The 17,361-nt window shown below is 39.0% G+C and overlaps 1 protein-coding gene across 2 annotated transcripts in view; it reads left to right on the forward strand.

Annotated features, from left to right (window-relative positions):
• The window catches only part of LOC134740166 (uncharacterized), a 43,090-nt gene that overhangs the window by 3,781 nt on the left and 21,948 nt on the right, over positions 1 to 17,361 (forward strand). For both annotated transcript variants that reach the window (XR_010127431.1, XM_063669965.1), the window contains exon 2: positions 4,935 to 5,024. Coding sequence is in view for 1 of the 2 variants with exons in the window: in XM_063669965.1 (XP_063526035.1) it covers positions 4,985 to 5,024 (40 nt within the window). In the remaining variant the exon portion in view is untranslated. The remainder of the gene's footprint in view (positions 1 to 4,934; positions 5,025 to 17,361) is intronic.

The following is a 17,361-nucleotide window of genomic DNA, read 5'->3' on the forward strand; positions in this document are numbered from 1 at the left end:
ATTATCTCAATAGATGCAGAAAAGGCCTTTGACAAAATTCAACAACCCTTCATGCTAAAAACTCTCAATAAATTAGGTATTGATGGGTCGTATCTCAAAATAATAAGAGCTATTTATGACAAACCCACAGCCAATATCATACTGAATGGGCAAAAACTGGAAGCATTCCCTTTGAAAACTGGCACAAGACAGGGATGCCCCCTCTCACCACTTCTATTCAATATAGTGTTGGAAGTTCTGGCCAGGGCAATTAGGCAAGAGAAGGAAATCAAGGGTATTCAATTAGGAAAAGAGGAAGTCAAATTGTCCCTGTTTGCAGATGAGATGATAGTATATCTAGAAAACCCCATTGTCTCAGCCCAAAATCTCCTTAAGCTGATAAGCAACTTCAGCAAAGTCTCAGGATACAAAATCAATGTACAAAAATCACAAGCATTCTTATACATCAATAACAGACAAACAGAGAGCCAAATCATGAGTGAACTCCCATTCACAATTGCTTCAAAGAGAATAAAATACCTAGGAATCCAACTTACAAGGGATGTGAAGGACCTCTTCAAGGAGAACTACAAACCACTGCTCAAGGAAATAAAAGAGGATACAAACAAATGGAAGAACATTCCATGCTCATGGGTAGGAAGAATCAATATCATGAAAATGGCCATCCTTCCCAAGGTAATTTACAGATTCAATGCCATCCCCATCAAGTTACCAATGACTTTCTTCACAGAATTGGAAAAAACTACTTTAAAGTTCATATGGAACCAAAAAAGAGCCCGCATCGCCAAGTCAATCCTAAGCCAAAAGAACAAAGCTGGAGGCATCATGCTACCTGACTTCAAACTATACTACAAGGCTATAGTAACCAAAACAGCATGGTACTGGTACCAAAACAGAGATATAGATCAATGGAACAGAACAGACCCGTCAGAAATAATGCCACATATCTACAACTATCTGATCTTTGACAAACCTGACAAAAACAAGAAATGGGGAAAGGATTCCCTATTTAATAAATGGTGCTGGGAAAACTGGCTAGCCATATGTAGAAAGCTGAAACTGGATCCCTTCCTTACACCTTATAGAAAAATCAATTCAAGATGGATTAAAGACTTAAATGTTAGACCTAAAACCATAAAAACCCTAGAAGAAAACCTAGGCAATACCATTCAGGACATAGGCATGGGCAAGGACTTCATGTCTAAAACACCAAAAGCAATGGCAACAAAAGCCAAAATTGACAAATGGGATCTAATTAAACTAAAGAGCTTCTGCACAGCAAAGGAAACTACCATCAGAGTGAACAGGCAACCTACAAAATGGGAGAAAATTTTCGCAACCTACTCATCTGACAAAGGGCTAATATCCAGAATCTACAATGAACTCCAACAAATTTACAAGACAAAAACAAACAACCCCATCAAAAAGTGGGCGAAGGACATGAACAGATACTTCTCAAAAGAAGACATTTATGCAGCCAAAAAACACATGAAAAAATGCTCACCATCACTGGCCATCAGAGAAATGCAAATCAAAACCACAATGAGATACCATCTCACACCAGTTAGAATGGCAATCATTAAAAAGTCAGGAAACAACAGGTGCTGGAGAGGATGTGGAGAAATAGGAACACTTTTACACTGTTGGTGGGACTGTAAACTAGTTCAACCCTTGTGGAAGTCAGTGTGGCGATTCCTCAGGGATCTAGAACTAGAAATTCCATTTGACCCAGCCATCCCATTACTGGGTATATACCCAAAGGACTGTAAATCATGCTGCTATAAAGACACATGCACACGTATGTTTATTGCGGCATTATTCACAATAGCAAAGACTTGGAACCAACCCAAATGTCCAACAATGATAGACTGGATTAAGAAAATGTGGCACATATACACCATGGAATACTATGCAGCCATAAAAAATGATGAGTTCACGTCCTTTGTAGGGACATGGATGAAATTGGAAATCATCATTCTCAGTAAACTATCACAAGAACAAAAAACCAAACACCGCATATTCTCACTCATAGGTGGGAATTGAACAATGAGAACACATGGACACAGGAAGGAGAACATCACACTCTGGGGACTGTTGTGGGGTGGGGGGCGGGGGGAGGGATAGCATTGGGAGATATACCTAATGCTAGATGACGAGTTGGTGGGTGCAGCGCACCAGCATGGCACGTGTATACATATGTAACTTACCTGCATGTTGCGCACATGTACCATAGAGCCTAAAGTATAATAATAATAATAATAATAATAATAATAATAATAAATAAAATAAAATAAAAATAAAAAAAGAAATATATTTACCTATGCTATGTGATATTTTTATTGCATTTTGTTAAAAATGCTTTTTATATCCCACTAAATTAATTTCACACCACATCAATGAGCGCAACCTGAAATCAGAAAAATAAACAAACAAACGAACAAAAATCCGAAAAACAATCCTGAGCTAGAAAGGGAGGAGGTAGATGTGGGCATGAATATTTATAAAATAATATTATAGGTGCTAAGAAATGTACAAAGTACAAGGAGAAGCAGACGGACAGGTTTTTATTTAGGGTGGAAATGTCAAGAAGATTTGCCAAAAAAGATGACATGTACTGAATCTTAATACATAAATAAGAACCAATAATGGTGGGTAAAACAGTTTGGCTTTGTTTCCCCACCCAAATCTCATCTCAAATTGTAATTCCCATAATCCCCACATATCCAGGGAGAAAAACGGGTGGGAGATGATTGGATCATGGGAGTGGTTTCGCCCATGCTGTTCTCCTGACGGTGAATGAGTTCTCACAAGTTCTGATTGTTTTATAAGTCAGTTTTCCTTGCTCTTGCTTACTCTCTCTCTCCTGCTGCCATGTAATATGTGCCCACTTTCCCTTCTACCGTAATTGTAAGTTTCCCTAGACCTCCTGAGCCATGCAGAACTGTGAGTCAATTGAACCTCTTTTTTTTTTTTTTTTTAATAAATTACCCAGTCTCAGGTGAGTCTTTATAGCAGTGTGAGAATGGACAAATACGGTGTGGATAAGAATGTGGGTAAGTAAAGAAAGAGGTAGAAACAAGTAAGACAGTTGAGAAAAGACGAGCCTTGAGCAGCATCTGGAAGACCAAACAGTTTTCCTAAAAGCCAGTGGCTATAGATTATAAAAAGTCTCATATATCATGCTGATGAGCTGGTCTTCATTTCCTAACAAATGGAAATATATAGAACATATACAATGGTTATTACTGTGGCCTTTGGGTCAGACTGCCTAGATTGAAATGCTGGCTTCAATACCTACTAGTTATGTGCCTTTACAGAAGTTACTTCTCCTTTCTGTGCCACAGTTTTCTCGTGTATAAATAGGGATGATAATACTATTTACAGTTCTGAAAATGAATTGATATAGTTACAATTTTGTTTTAGACATAAAAAGCCACACTAAATATTAGTTGATCTTTATCTGATTATTATATTAGAATTCTATGAAAGAATGTGAAAGATAGGGGATTATTGCTGGCTGACATGTACTGCCTGTGTAAAACAGGGTTGGCAAACTATGGCCTGAGGGCCAAACCTGGCTGATGCTGTTTTTTCTTGTGGTCTGCAAGCCAAGAATGTTTTTAATATATTTTGAAGTGTTGTAACAAAGCAGGTGATGAAGAGAATATGCAATAGAAACTGTATATGGCCCACAAAGCCTAAAATATTTACTATCTAGGCCTTTAAAAAAAAGTTTTCTGACCCTTGTTATAGATGAATCTCTGTGTAATCAAAATGATAAGGTGATATGTGAAAATAATCATACAAATAAATACAAACAACTCCAAATCACCCAAACCGCCAAATTTTTCCTTTTTCCTCTATTTTACAGGTGTAATGGCCACTGTGGTTTGATGCCTAGATTCCTATTCCAGAATAATGACTTTATTACATAGCAGTGGGGAGAGTTGAATGCTGGTAGCTCATAGTTGGATACCTCTCCAGAAATTACCTTCAGCAATAGGGAGTAGCCTCACCCAAGGTGAATTTTCTCTGTAGAACTAGTCAGAATTCAATCAATCGTTTATGTAGGGGAACAAAATGTAACTCCCTTACTCCAAGAGGAAACTTTGAAAGATAATCCAAGTTCCAGAGCCCCCTTTGAGAATTTTATTGCAGCTGTATCACCTTTAATCCCTTTCCCTACTCAATCTGCTTCTTCACTTCTATAGGTGTTGTCCCTGAAAACATTTTTCTAAGAACTTCTTACCTGTGAATCTCATCAAAGAGTTTGTTTCTTGCGTAACCCAAACTAAGACTGTGGATATTAATGGTAGTTCAAGAAAACAGATTTTTTTTCTTTTCTTTTTTTTTTTTTTAAGAGAGGGAATCTCACTCTGTTGCCCAGGCTGTAGTGCAATGGAGTGATCTCGGCTCACTGCAACCTCTACCTCCTGGGTTCAAGCGATTCTTCTGCCTCATCCTCCTGAGTAGCTGGTACTACAGGCGTGTGCACCCACGCCCAGCTAATTATTGTATTTTTAGTAGAAACGGAGTTTCACCATATTGACTAGGCTGGTCTCTAACTCCTGACCTCATGATCCACTCATCTCAGCCTCCCAAAGTGCTGGGATTACAGGCGTGAGCCACCGTGCCAGGCCAAGAAAACAGATTTTAAATTAGAATCTTAAAGCTGGATTATGTATGCCCCCGACCAGCTGGCAATGAAGCTAACATCAATGACAGTATGTATGATACTGATAGTCCTTAGCTTGCTGTAGTAATATATACAACTGGCAAAATTTTCTTTGTGTTGAACTTGGTGGAATACCTTTGTAAAGGAATGCACTAGTTCATGCAATATCTCAGGTGTTTGAAAGGGTTGAGAAAATCAAGGCGATGTACAGGCCCAAGAACATGGGTTTCTAACATCAAGGCTGATCCTCCTCTTACAGCTACTAAATGCTCAAGCGGACAATGAAAGAGATTAACACTGGGTTCCAGTATGGTGCCATCGTTTGAGGAGACCAACCAGTTACCGGGAGGTAAGTTAATTACCTTGGACATTTTCTATCTTGGAAAGCCAAGCCATTCATCATAAGTGGAATTGACATGTATTCTGAGTATGAGTTTGCCTTTTGTCTTCAGACTGTCAGCCAGTACCATGAACTGACAGTTTATAGTATTTTTTAATCTCCCAATGTATAACCTCACATTGAATTTGAATTAGAGTGGAAACCCACTATAAATGAGAGGAAAGTACAGCAATATGCACTATTAGGTAACACACCTCCCAAAACCTGCTCACCTAATATAGAAACAGAATGGCCTTATGAAGATTTAGCTGAGGGGTCAGTTTGGAAAAGACTGCATCCAAGGATATCATACCATTCTTTGAGATTCAATGTGTATCCCTAAAGATAATTATATGATGTTGTATTCCAACAGGTAGAATACATGGGTCTGGAACTAAGGCTGAAAGTAGAAGTGACCTGCTTATGATTGCTTCTAGTGACTCCTGGGGAAATTGTGCTTTCCAAATATATAACTCTGGGTTGTGCCTGTATAGAGCCCCTGGTTCCCAGGGAACCAGCAAGTGTCTCACTAAATGATAAGTTCTTGTTGTTTCCCAGTCACTTTAGACTACTTGTGGTAGGAGAACAGCAAGCAAGAAAGTGAGTTATCATCCTGGCAGAAGTTATCAACCCTGTTCATACTGTGTGCTGTTATGCCTCAAGGACAGGGAAAAACATGTTTGGCATACAGGGATTATCAGAGTGCCTCTTGGTACTTTCTTGCCTAATTTGGATGATAAATGACAAGTGTACCAGCCACAGTTTTAAAATACTATGGTAACTGGGATCTTAGGTTTGCTTAATGGTGGTGTGATTGGTAGAATTATTTTCCCCAAGAAGATTATATACCCTAATCCTTTTGCCTATCAATATGATGAAACACCACTATTTTGAATACATTGCCTTACAGAGCAAAATGAATTTATCATTTAATTAAGGTTAATGATTACTTGAATTTAAAATAGATTATTCTGGACTATCCAAGCAGATCCACTGTAGTCACATAAATCCTGACAAGTAGAAAAGAAGAGAAGATAAATAATTGGGAAACCATATGGTACATCTGAGTAAGCGTGGGCCTACATTTGAACGTAGGCCTTGCCAGTGACTAGCTCTGTGACTAGCAATATTTGGTTTTCTTTTCTGCCTTAATTTACTTAGAACAATGGCTTCCAGTTGCTTCTATTGCTTCACAGAACATAATTTTGTTCTTTTTTATGGCTGTATAGTATTCCATGTTGTATATGTACCACATTTTCGTTATGCAGTCCACCGTTGATGGGCACTTCGGTTGATTCCATGTCTTTGCTATTGTGAATAGTGCTTCAGTGAACATGTGAATACTGGTGTCTTTTTGGTAGAACACTTTGTTTTCTTTAGGATATATACCCACTAATGGGATTGCTGGGTCAAATGGTTGTTCTAAGTTGTTTGAGAAAGCTCCATGCTGCTTTCCACAGTGGCTGACTTAATGTACAACCCCACCAACACTGTGTAAGTGTATAAGTGTTCCCTTTTCTCTGTACCCTCACCAGCATCTGTTTTTTTTTTTTAATTTTTAATAATAGGCATTCTGACTGGTGTGAGATGGTATCGCATTGTGGTTTTTCATTTGCATTTTTTTGATGATTAGTGATGATGAGCATTTTTTCATATGTTTCTTGGCCACTTATATCTCTTATTTTGAAAGTGTCTGTTTATATTTCTGGCCCATTTTTAATGGAGTTATTTGTTTTCTTGTTTGTTGACTTGCTTAAGTTCTTTATAGATTCTGGATATTTTCTTTCATTCTGTAAGTGTCTGTGTACTCCCTTGATAATTTCTTTTGCTGTGTAGGAGCTTTTTAGTTTAATTAAGATCCACTTGCCAATTTTTTTTTTTCTTCAGATGGAGTCTTGCTCTGTTGCCCAGGCTGGAGTGCAATGGCGTGATCTTGACTCACTGCAACCTCCGCCTCCCAGGTTCAAGTGATTCTTCTGCCTCAGCCTCCTGAGTAGCTGGGACTACAGGCACGTACGCCTGGCTAATTTTTGTATTTTTAGTAGAGATGGGGTTTCACCACATTGGTCACTCTGGTCTTAAACTCCTGACCTCAGGTGTCACCTGCCTCGGCCTCCTAAACAGCTAGGATTACAGGTGTGAGCCACTGTGCCCAGCTCAATTTTTGTTTTTGTGGCCATTGTTTTTAAGGGCTGAAAGCAAGCCTTCCCAAAGCTGATAACCAGAATGGTGTTTCCCAGGATTTCTTCTTGAATTCTTATAGTTTGAGGTTTTACATCTTTAGCCCATTGAGAGTTAATTTTTGCATATAGTGAAAGGTGGGGGTACAAATTCATTCTTCTGAATATGGCTTTCCAACTATCCCAACACCATTTATTGAATAGGGAGTGCATTCCCCATTGCTTAGTTTTGTTAACTTTGTCAAATATCAGATGACTGTAGGTGTGCAGCTTCATTTCTGTGTTTTTTATTCTGTTGCATTGGTCTATGTGTCTCTGTCTGTACCAGTACCATACTGTTGTGGTTATGACAGCCTTTTAGTATAGCTTGAAATTGGGTAATGAGATGCCTTCAGCTTTTTTCTTTTTTGCTTAGGATTGCTTTGGCTATTTGAGCTATTTTTTGGTTTTAAGCTATTTGGGTTTTTTTCTAGTTCTGTGAAAAATGACACTGAAAGTTTGATAGAAATAGCATTGAATATATAGATTTCTTTGAGGCATATGGCCATTTTAACAATATTAATTCTTCAAATCCATGAGCATTGAATGTTTTTCCATTTGTTTGTATCATCTATGATTATTTTTAGCAGTGTTTTATAGTTCTTCTTACAGAGATTGCTTATCTCCTTGGTTGAATGCATTTCTAGGTACCTTTTTTTGGTCTACTTTAAATGGAATTGCATTCTTGATTTGGCTTTCAGCTTGAAAGTTACTGGTGTACAGACACGCTACTGAGTTTTGTACATGTATTTTTTTATCCTGAAACTTAACTGAAGTTGTTTATCAGTTACAGGAGCCTTTTGACAAACTCTTTAGGGTTTCCTAGGCATAGAATCACATCATCTGAGAAGAGAAATAGTTTGACTTCTTTTTTTCCTATGTGGATGGCTTTTCTTTTTCTTGCCTGGAAAATATTTTATTTCTCCTTCACTTATGAAGATTAATTTGGTTGAATATGAAATGCTTGATTGGAATCTCTCTCTTTTTTTTAAGAATACTGAAAATAGTTCTACTTGCTTATAAGCTTTCTACTGAGAAGCCCACTGTTAGCCTGATGAGGTTCCCTTTGTACATGATCTGAGTTTTTTTCTGTAGCTTTCTTTAAGATTTTTTCTATAGCATTGACCTTGGACAGTCTGGTGAATATATGCCTGGTGATGTTCATTTTGTATAGAGTAATGCAGGTGTTCTCTGGATTTCTTGTACCTAGATGTCTCCCTCTCTAGCAACATTAGGGATATTTTCTTAAACTATTTTCTCAAATATATTTTCCAGGTTCTTTGCTTTTTCTCTTCTCTCTCTAGAATGCTAATAATTTTAGAGTTGGTCACTTTTCACAATCTTTTATTTTTTGAATACTTTTGTCTGACTTGGTTAATTTGGAAGAGAAAACTTCAAGCTCTGAAATTATTTCTTCTGCCTGGTCCAGTCTACTGATAAAGCTTTCAATTATATTTTGAAGTTTCTTAAGTGAGTTTTTTAATTTCCAAAGCTCTGATTGATTTTTTTTTAAGGATGTTTATCTCTTTCTTCATTTCCTGGGTTGCTTTGAAAGTTTCTTTGTGTTGACTTTCAACCTCATACTGAATCTCGTTGAACTTATTTGCAATCCATGCCTTGAGTTCTTTAACTTTCATTTCCAAGTTTTCATTTTGATTAGGGTCCATTGCTGGAGAGGTAGTGTGATCCTTTGCTGGTGTCACACATTCTGATTTTTCATGGTGCCCAAATTCTTGTGCTAGTTTCTTCTCAACTGGAGAAACTATCACTTCTAATTTTTGTAATTATTTTCTTTCAGATAGGATTTGTTCTTTTTCTCTGTCCCTAAAATATTATTATTTTTTCTTTCTTTCCCTTCCCTTCCCACTCCTGCCTAGGAGGTGTGAGTGTAGAGAATCCTGGATATTGTCTTTTGGCTTTGCTTCTATAGCTTTATGCCCTTTTTTGGCAAGTTTTAATTAAGCTGTGCAGTTTGAACTACAAGCTAGTAGGTGGCACTTATAGACAAGAGCCAGCTGCAGCCAATGTGGCTGGGTGTATACTTGATCCTTGTTTTCTGGGAGAAACTCTCTGCTGCCTCTGGCAATGGGCTCATTCATGAAGCGAACAATGATTTGAGCTCCCTGCTCAGCCCTAAGGGTGAGGGGTTGTAGGTCAAGAGGAGCGGGCCAGACCTGTCAGTTCTGCTTACAGATCTCCTGATGGCAGGCACCAGCACCAGTGCCAAGGGCAAACACAGTGGACAGACACCAAGCACCCAGAGGTGTGTGTAGACATGGAGCTGGGAAACCTACTTATCACAAGTTGTCTAAACAAGATTGGAGGGCAGTCTATACTCCTATTCCAGGAGAATGGGTGCTCCAGATGCCTAGAGATCTGCCTGGGCGTACAGTGGAGAGGGATCCTCTGCACCAGGATCTCTGCACAGGAAGGGCAGGGTGGCTTAGGCTGCTGAACCGGGTGCTCCGAATGCCTGGAGATCTACCTGGGTGTGAAGCAGAGAGGGCCACTCTGCAACATGATGTATGCCCAGGAAGGGTGGAGAAGCTTAGGCTGCAGAACCAGGTGAATGGGTGCTCCAAATTCCTGGAGATTGGCCTTGGCACAGAATGGATAGGGCCTGCCCTCCTTCAATCTCTGCCCATGAAGAGTGGGGTGGCTCAGGCTGCTAGCCCATGCAAGTGGATGCTTCAAATGCCTGAATTTCTTCCTGAGGGTAGAGCAGAGAGGGCCCTGCTTCACCAGGGGTGCAGCCTGGGGCATCCAGCAATGGCACATGCAGACCTGTTGCAGGTCTCCAAACTGCCCCTGGCTGTAAGTTTCACCACCCAGAGGATACTGTAGCTGTGGCAGCTCTCCTCCTGTCCCAGGCTTGCAACAAGGAGAGCACAATTCCAGGACTTACTGCTGAGTCACTTTCCATGGTTCTAGCTGTGGAGGCCCCTACGCAACTGCAGAGCAGGTACTCCAATCTCTGGCCTAAGACTAAAATGCCTGTGCAGTAAAGCTGCCCACTTGCCAAGGAAAGGCAGTGTTTTAAAGTCAAGTCTCGCTCCAAGTTAGCTGCAGGACTTGGGCGAAACAAAGTACTTTCCCGCAGCCTGGGTTGCTTGAATCCCCAGTGGAATGGAAAGGTGAGTCATAGAGGGAGGCTGGCTCTCTGCCTCTCTTACATACTGGGCTTCACTCACTTTTATCAGCTGGATGCTGTCACAGGAGCTGTTTTCCAGTGTTCTTCTCCCTGGGATCTGGGGTGTCACAATTCTGGTGGATTTTCCTTCTTGAATTAAGCTCACAAAACTGATTTTTATGCACTATCTTGTTATTTTCATTTGGCTGACATGCATTGAAAGCCTCTAATATGCCATCTTCTAAACAAAAAGAAAACATAAAAGTTTCATGAACTGAAAAAGTGTGCACCCTCTCCCCTCAGCCTCACCTTCACTGTAGTTGTATTGTGGGTAATGGGTAGATCTAGGTAGAAGTATTTGTCTTCCCAGCATGTAGTTCTCTCTCTGCACCTGCTCTTCTGTTTCTCTTCACTCCCAAACACAAATGATTTCCCCTATGCTGACTGTTTCCAGAATGAGCCAAACACAAACAGCCAAATAAACTCACTTAAGATGAATAGAAAATCAAAGGGATTGGAAAGGAAATTGCCTTACCAAGGTTACTCCGTCTGCATGGACAGGAAGGTCCAAGGGAGCCCCAAATACAGGGTTTTCCGCATGCGCTGTAATTATATTGCCGCTGGGCTGTGGGCTGCAGATGCTGACCTATGTGTGTGGCTCTCGAGATTCACGTTCAGATCCTCTTAAAATGGTTTTATTTCTCAACTCTTCTCAGACATCTGTCGAGCTGCCGATCTGAGCTAGATATTAATGCTGCAATGGAGACTCTATATGTAAATTTGAATTCTGCTTGCTATGTTAGTGAGGCTTGCCTGCAAAGTCTTTGCCTAGCTCTGGCTGTGAAAATATTTCAATTTCCAGGCATAAAACTCAAGTCAGAACACTCAGCAAGCATCACGAATATTTTGTAGACATCTCACCTGAGCAGACAGAAAGTGACTTAGTGTCTAATGCTTGTAAATAGGTCACATTAAGGGCTGTCTTTTGCCCAACCAGGAGAAACATTTTCATTCTAGCAGTCAACTTTTGTAGATAATAACTGCCACAAAATTAACTATTTAGTGGTTTTTTAGCACTGAGAAAGACCAATGTTTAAGAGAGATATTTTGATAATTTTTAAAAATTGCATTATAATCGATTAAACCTTTAAAACTTTTTAAGAGCTCTTATAAACTAAGATTTCACTTGGAACAGAAATGGACAAAAGAAAAAAAAACAGTCTTAAAATAGAGGCCAGAATTGCTAATAACCACCATATTGTAAAACAATGCCCATACGCCCAGATATTGGGTAATGATTACTCTGGTTTGGATACAAACAAAACAGAGTAAGACAAAACTGTTTCAAACCCATTTTTAAATTATTTTAGTATGTTATAAAAGTTGCATATGTTCCTTAGGGAACATTTATTATAGAAAATATAAACAGACATTGAGAAAAAAAATCGCCAATTGTAATCCTGTCATCCAGAGATAATCCGGGATGATGAATGTGACTTTTTTTTTTATACTTTAAGTTCTAGGGTACATGTGCACAATGTGCAGGTTTGTTACATATGTATACATGTGCCATGTTGGTGTGCTGCACCCATTAACTCATCATTTACATTAGGTATATCACCTAATGCTATTCCTCCCCCCTCACCCCACCCCACAACAGGCCCCGGTGTGTGACATTCTCCCTCTTGTGTCCAGGCATTCTCATTGTTCAATTCTCACCTACGAGTGAGAACATGTGGTGTTTGGATTTTTGTCCGTGCCATAGTTTGCTGAGAATGATGGTTTCCAGCTTCATCCATGCCCCTACAAAGGACATGAACTCATCCTTTTTTATGGCTGCATAGCAATTCCATGGTGTATATGTGCCACATTTTCCTAATCTAGTCTATCATTGATGGACATTTGGGTTGGTTCCAAGTCTTTGCTATTGTGAATAATGCCTCAATAAACATATGTGTGCATGTGTCTTTATAGCAGCATGATTTATAATCCTTTGGGTATATACCCAGTAATGGGATGGCTGGGTCAAATGGTATTTCTAGTTCTAGATCCCTGAGGAATCGCCACACCGACTTCCACAAGGGTTGAACTAGTTTACAGTCCCACCAACAGTGTAAAAGTGTTCCTATTTCTCCACATCCTCTCCAGCACCTGTTGTTTCCTGACTTTTTAATGATCACCATTCTAACAGGTGTGAGATGGTATCTCATTGTGGTTTTGATTTGCATTTCTCTGATGGCCAGTGATGATGAACATTTTTTCATGTGTCTGTTGGCTGCATAAATGTCTTCTTTTGAGAATTGTCTGTTCATATCCTTTTCCCACTTTTTGATGGGGTTGTTTGATTTTTCTTGTAAATTTGTTTGAGTTCTTTATAGATTCTGGATATTAGCCCTTTGTCAGATGAGTAGGTTGAGAAATTTTTCTCCCATTCTGTAGGTTGCCTGTTCACTCTGATGGTAGTTTCTTTTGCTGTGCAGAAGCTCTTTAGTTTAATTAGATCCCATTTGTGAATTTCGGCTTTTGTTGCCATTGCTTTTGGTGTTTTAGACATGAAGTCCTTGCCCATGCCTATGTCCTGAATTGTAATGCCTAGGTTTCTTCTAGGATTTTTTATGGTTTTAGGTCTAACATTTAAGTCTTTAGTCCATCTTGAATTAATTTTTGTATAAGGTGTAAGGAAGGGATCCAGTTTCAGCTTTCTACATATGGCTAGCCAGTTTTCCCCAGCATCATTTATTAAATAGGGAATCCTTTCCCCACTTCTTGTTTTTCTCAGGTTTGTCAAAGATCAGATGGTTGTGAATGTGACTTTAAAGCAAAGATTATTTGTTTTGTGCATTGCATAAATTAGGTCAGCTGTTTTCAAATTTGATTGACCACTAAATTGACCCTGCAACTAAAACACAAATATAGCAGCTGAACACATGCCTATGATCCACCCAAAACCTACTAAGTCAATAGATTCTTTCCAGGATACTGTCCTCACTGTATTTTCAGAAGACTGCGTAAGTGGTTCTGATGCACAATCACAACTGAAAATTATTGCATTAGATAATAAAATGTGAATAAAAGAATATCGAATTGAAAGAAGTGGTTAAAAAGGGAATCCACAAACTGGATATATTATTTATTCTTCTCAACTGCAGAATATACCTGCATCCCTTAAATCCTTAAATCAGCATCAGAGAACTCTCATGCACACATTGCTTTTGTGTAGAAGGAGAGTTCCAGCCTGATTCATCTTGAAACTGTCTGCTTCATGTACCTCCAACTCTAGCTCTAGACCACAAGGTAATTGTCAAATGTGTGTATTCTATCTGTGGATTCAAACCTCTCCATTAACTGGCAATGTGTTAGCTAGTATATTCATTTGCATAGCATTCAAACTCTTAACTCCAAGTCCTAGATTCAGAATTTCTTTTGCATTATAATTTCTTTTAACAAAAGACCATGAGATCTGTGAAGGAAAAAAGGAAAGCTTTCTTTTCTATTTAAAAAATCAATCTGTAGACCAGGGAGGCATAGTCTTCAATACAAGTGAAAGTATACTCTCCAAAGAACAAAGTGTTTGGCTTGAGTAGAGAAAATTCCTGCCCCATTTCTCAATCAGGTCCATTAATGCAAAGGATGGATTCAAGCTTGTTCAGTTCTGATTGGTTGAGACACTTGACCCCTGATCAGCTGGCTTTCCAAGCCCCAAACCAGAAGTATTTGTCAGATTTTTTTTTCTCCCAAACAACCTGTGGGGGAGTTCTGGCAACAATTTATCTTGGCTTTGGTTACAGGAACTGTTCTGGCTCAGGTACATGAAGTGGGATGTTTGTCAAGATGTGCCTTTCCAAAAACAAAGGGCATATGACCATTCTCTCACTCCCACCGTAGACACTTGGTTCTATTTTTATAAATTTGGGTGTCTCTATCAGCTATAGGGATATCTGATCTGGAGAACACGGGGTCTTATTGACAGTTTCATTTCACTTTGGGAACACTTGTCTGTAACTCATCTTTTTTTGCTTAGGCCTCTTATTTTCTTCTTAGAAATTCACCCTTCATCCCCTAGCCTAATGGAATCACCTACTAGGCTAATCACCTTGGGCCAACCCTAGGCTAACGCTGTTGCCCATGTTGCTCCTTCAAACTCGGATTCTAAGGGATAAGGAATAACTCAGTAAAACTGACCTGCTGGACATCCTTTATGGAGGTACTCTTTTATTCTTCCTCAAGGCTCTATGCATATATTTATATGCACTAAAGTGTACCTTTTTGTTTGTTCATTAAACACATATTGTTCAAGCACTGATTATGTCCAAGGTACAGTGAGTCCTCATTAACATTGTGGATAGGTTCTTGGAAACTGCAACTTTAAGCAAAATGACAAATAATGAAACCAATTTTACCATAAGCTAATGGAGGTAAACAAGAGTTAAGTTTCTAATGCATTTTTCTGGTCACAAAAACATCACTAAACTTCAAAATACAGAGAAAGACACCTCTAATATTCAACACTGAATAAAGGTGAGCTATATATACATTACAGAAAAGTGAATAAAAACAAGGGAGATCATTATTTACGTACTATTCTAGCGCAGGGTTGTGAGTGCCCCGAGCCTATTCAAGCAGATTAGGTTCACAAGGCAGGACCCAATCCTAGTAGGTCACCATTCAATCACAGAGTGCACTCACACACACACCCACAATCAGTCAGACTGGGACAATTTAGATGCACCAGTGAACCTAACATGCACATCTGTGGGAAGTGGGAGGAGAACCTGGAGAAAAAAACCCACACAGATATGGAGAGAGCATGTAAACTCCACACAGCCAGTGCCCCAGCTGGGAATTAATTTTTTCCCCTTCATCTACATTATAACAAAATGATATTGAAAATAAGTTATTTGAGGACCTACTATACTACCTGGGCCTTAAGAATACACCAGCCAATAGAACATACAGTGCCCCTGCACACGAAGCCTGCAATTTAGAGGAGTAATGCAGAAAAGAAAGCAACCAATATGTAATACGTCAGATAGTGATTAGTGCTATGAAGAAAAATAAAGCTGCTGAAGGAGATGGGATATGCTGGCCATTTTATTAAAAATCGTGATAAAAAGGCCTCTGTGAGAAGTACGGTGGCTATTGTTAATAAGGCTAAAGATACATATGAATGAGGAAAGCAGTGTGTGTGTATCTGGAGCATAGTGGCAGGAAGAGGGGTAGGAGCTGAGGCTAGTGAGATATTGGAGAGGGGAGTTTAAATACAGCCTTATAGATCTTGGTAGTACTACAGAATTTACTCTTAATTGAAGAGTAATTGAAGGATTGTAATCCTGGGAAGTAATTGAAGGATTTTGAACACAAGAGAAACATCTGACATATATTTTTACAAGGACACTACTATCTTCTGAAAGGAGATGCTGTAGAGGGGGAGAGGGTGAAAGCTATTGCAAACATTTAGGTGAAGGTTAATGAGCACTTGCATGAGACTGGTGGGAGTGGGAGTGGTGATGAAATGTCTGGTTTTGAAGATAGATCTGCCTGGATTCAGGATGGAGTAGAAGAAGATAGGTATAAGAGAAAGAGAGGAGTAAAGGATGACTTCAAGATATTTCCTATTTTTCTTTATTACAAATAATGCTGTATAAAATATTTTTGTACACATCTCTCTGAGTGAATATGGAGTGCCTCTAAGATGTACATTTAGGAATATAGTTTTTAAATGTAAGTTCATGAATATTTTCGAATTATTAAAACTTTCAAGGTTACTCTCTAGAGCAGTTACAACAACTGATATCCAACTGTTTAATTGTATATTGTGTTGCTCCAATTCTTCACCAACATGTCTAAATGTACATCTTAAGTTTAGCAGATCTAATAAATATGATAAAATGTTTCATGACATGCTTAATTTTTGCTTCTCTAATAGAGAAGTGAGTTTTGTTTGTTTGTTTTTGTTTTTGTGTTTTTTGAAACGGAGTTTTGCTCTTGTCACCCAGGCTGGAGTGCAATGGTGCGATCTCAGCTCACTGCAACCTCCACCTCCTGGGTTAAGCAATTCTCCTGCCTCAGCCTCCCAAGTAGCTGGGATTACAGGCCCGCCACCAGGGCCGAGGTAATTTTTGTATTTTTAGTAGAGATGGGGTTTCACCATGTTGGCCAGGCTGGTCTTGAACTCCTGAGCTTGGGTGATCCACCCACCTCGGCCTCCCAAAGTGCTGGGATTAGAGGCATGAGTCACAGCACCCGGCCTTAGTGAGTATTTTTTATATTTATTTACCTTTTATCTGCTGTGTCTTCTTTGTTCATATCTTTGATCAATTATTTCTACTGGACTGTTATTTCTTTTTAGTTAGCTAATAAAGAATGTGGATGTGTTTGTGCGTGTGTGGTGTGTGTGCGTTCACTTAATTTATGGTATATTTTGTTTTAGAGCCACGTTTAATATTGACGTTTCCCAATTATTTTTTGTGTTTTAATTAAAAATTATTTTATGCTCTGAGGTTATAAAGATATTCTTGTTTATCTTCCAATTTTTTGAAGGTTTACTTCTCACTCATGGTATGTGTCTAACATAGTGGAGTGGGCCCTGTTCGACAAGTATCTCAAAGGCCTGGGCTATGTTAACTCTCCTATCTTTCAGCTGTACCATCTGGAACATTTAGCCTCTTCCATTAGTGCTGTCACAGAAGAGAGAATGGAGAGCTCACACCCACTTTTCACATTACTTCCACCCACAGCACATGGGCTACAATTTTACATAGCTTGATTAACTTCAAGTTGACTTGGAAGTGAAATCTTCAATTTCCCTGGGCAGAGGGAAAAACTTGATATTTACAAGAACTAGTAATGTCCACAACATAAAAATTTTTCTAAGAGTATTAGTCCATTTGTTCCTCACTCATTTGTGATTTCAAAAATAAATCCCATTGATACATATATACACATATATACATATGTG

Source organism: Pongo pygmaeus, chromosome 8 (assembly GCF_028885625.2).
Source record: "Pongo pygmaeus isolate AG05252 chromosome 8, NHGRI_mPonPyg2-v2.0_pri, whole genome shotgun sequence".
Lineage (NCBI taxonomy): Eukaryota > Metazoa > Chordata > Mammalia > Primates > Hominidae > Pongo > Pongo pygmaeus.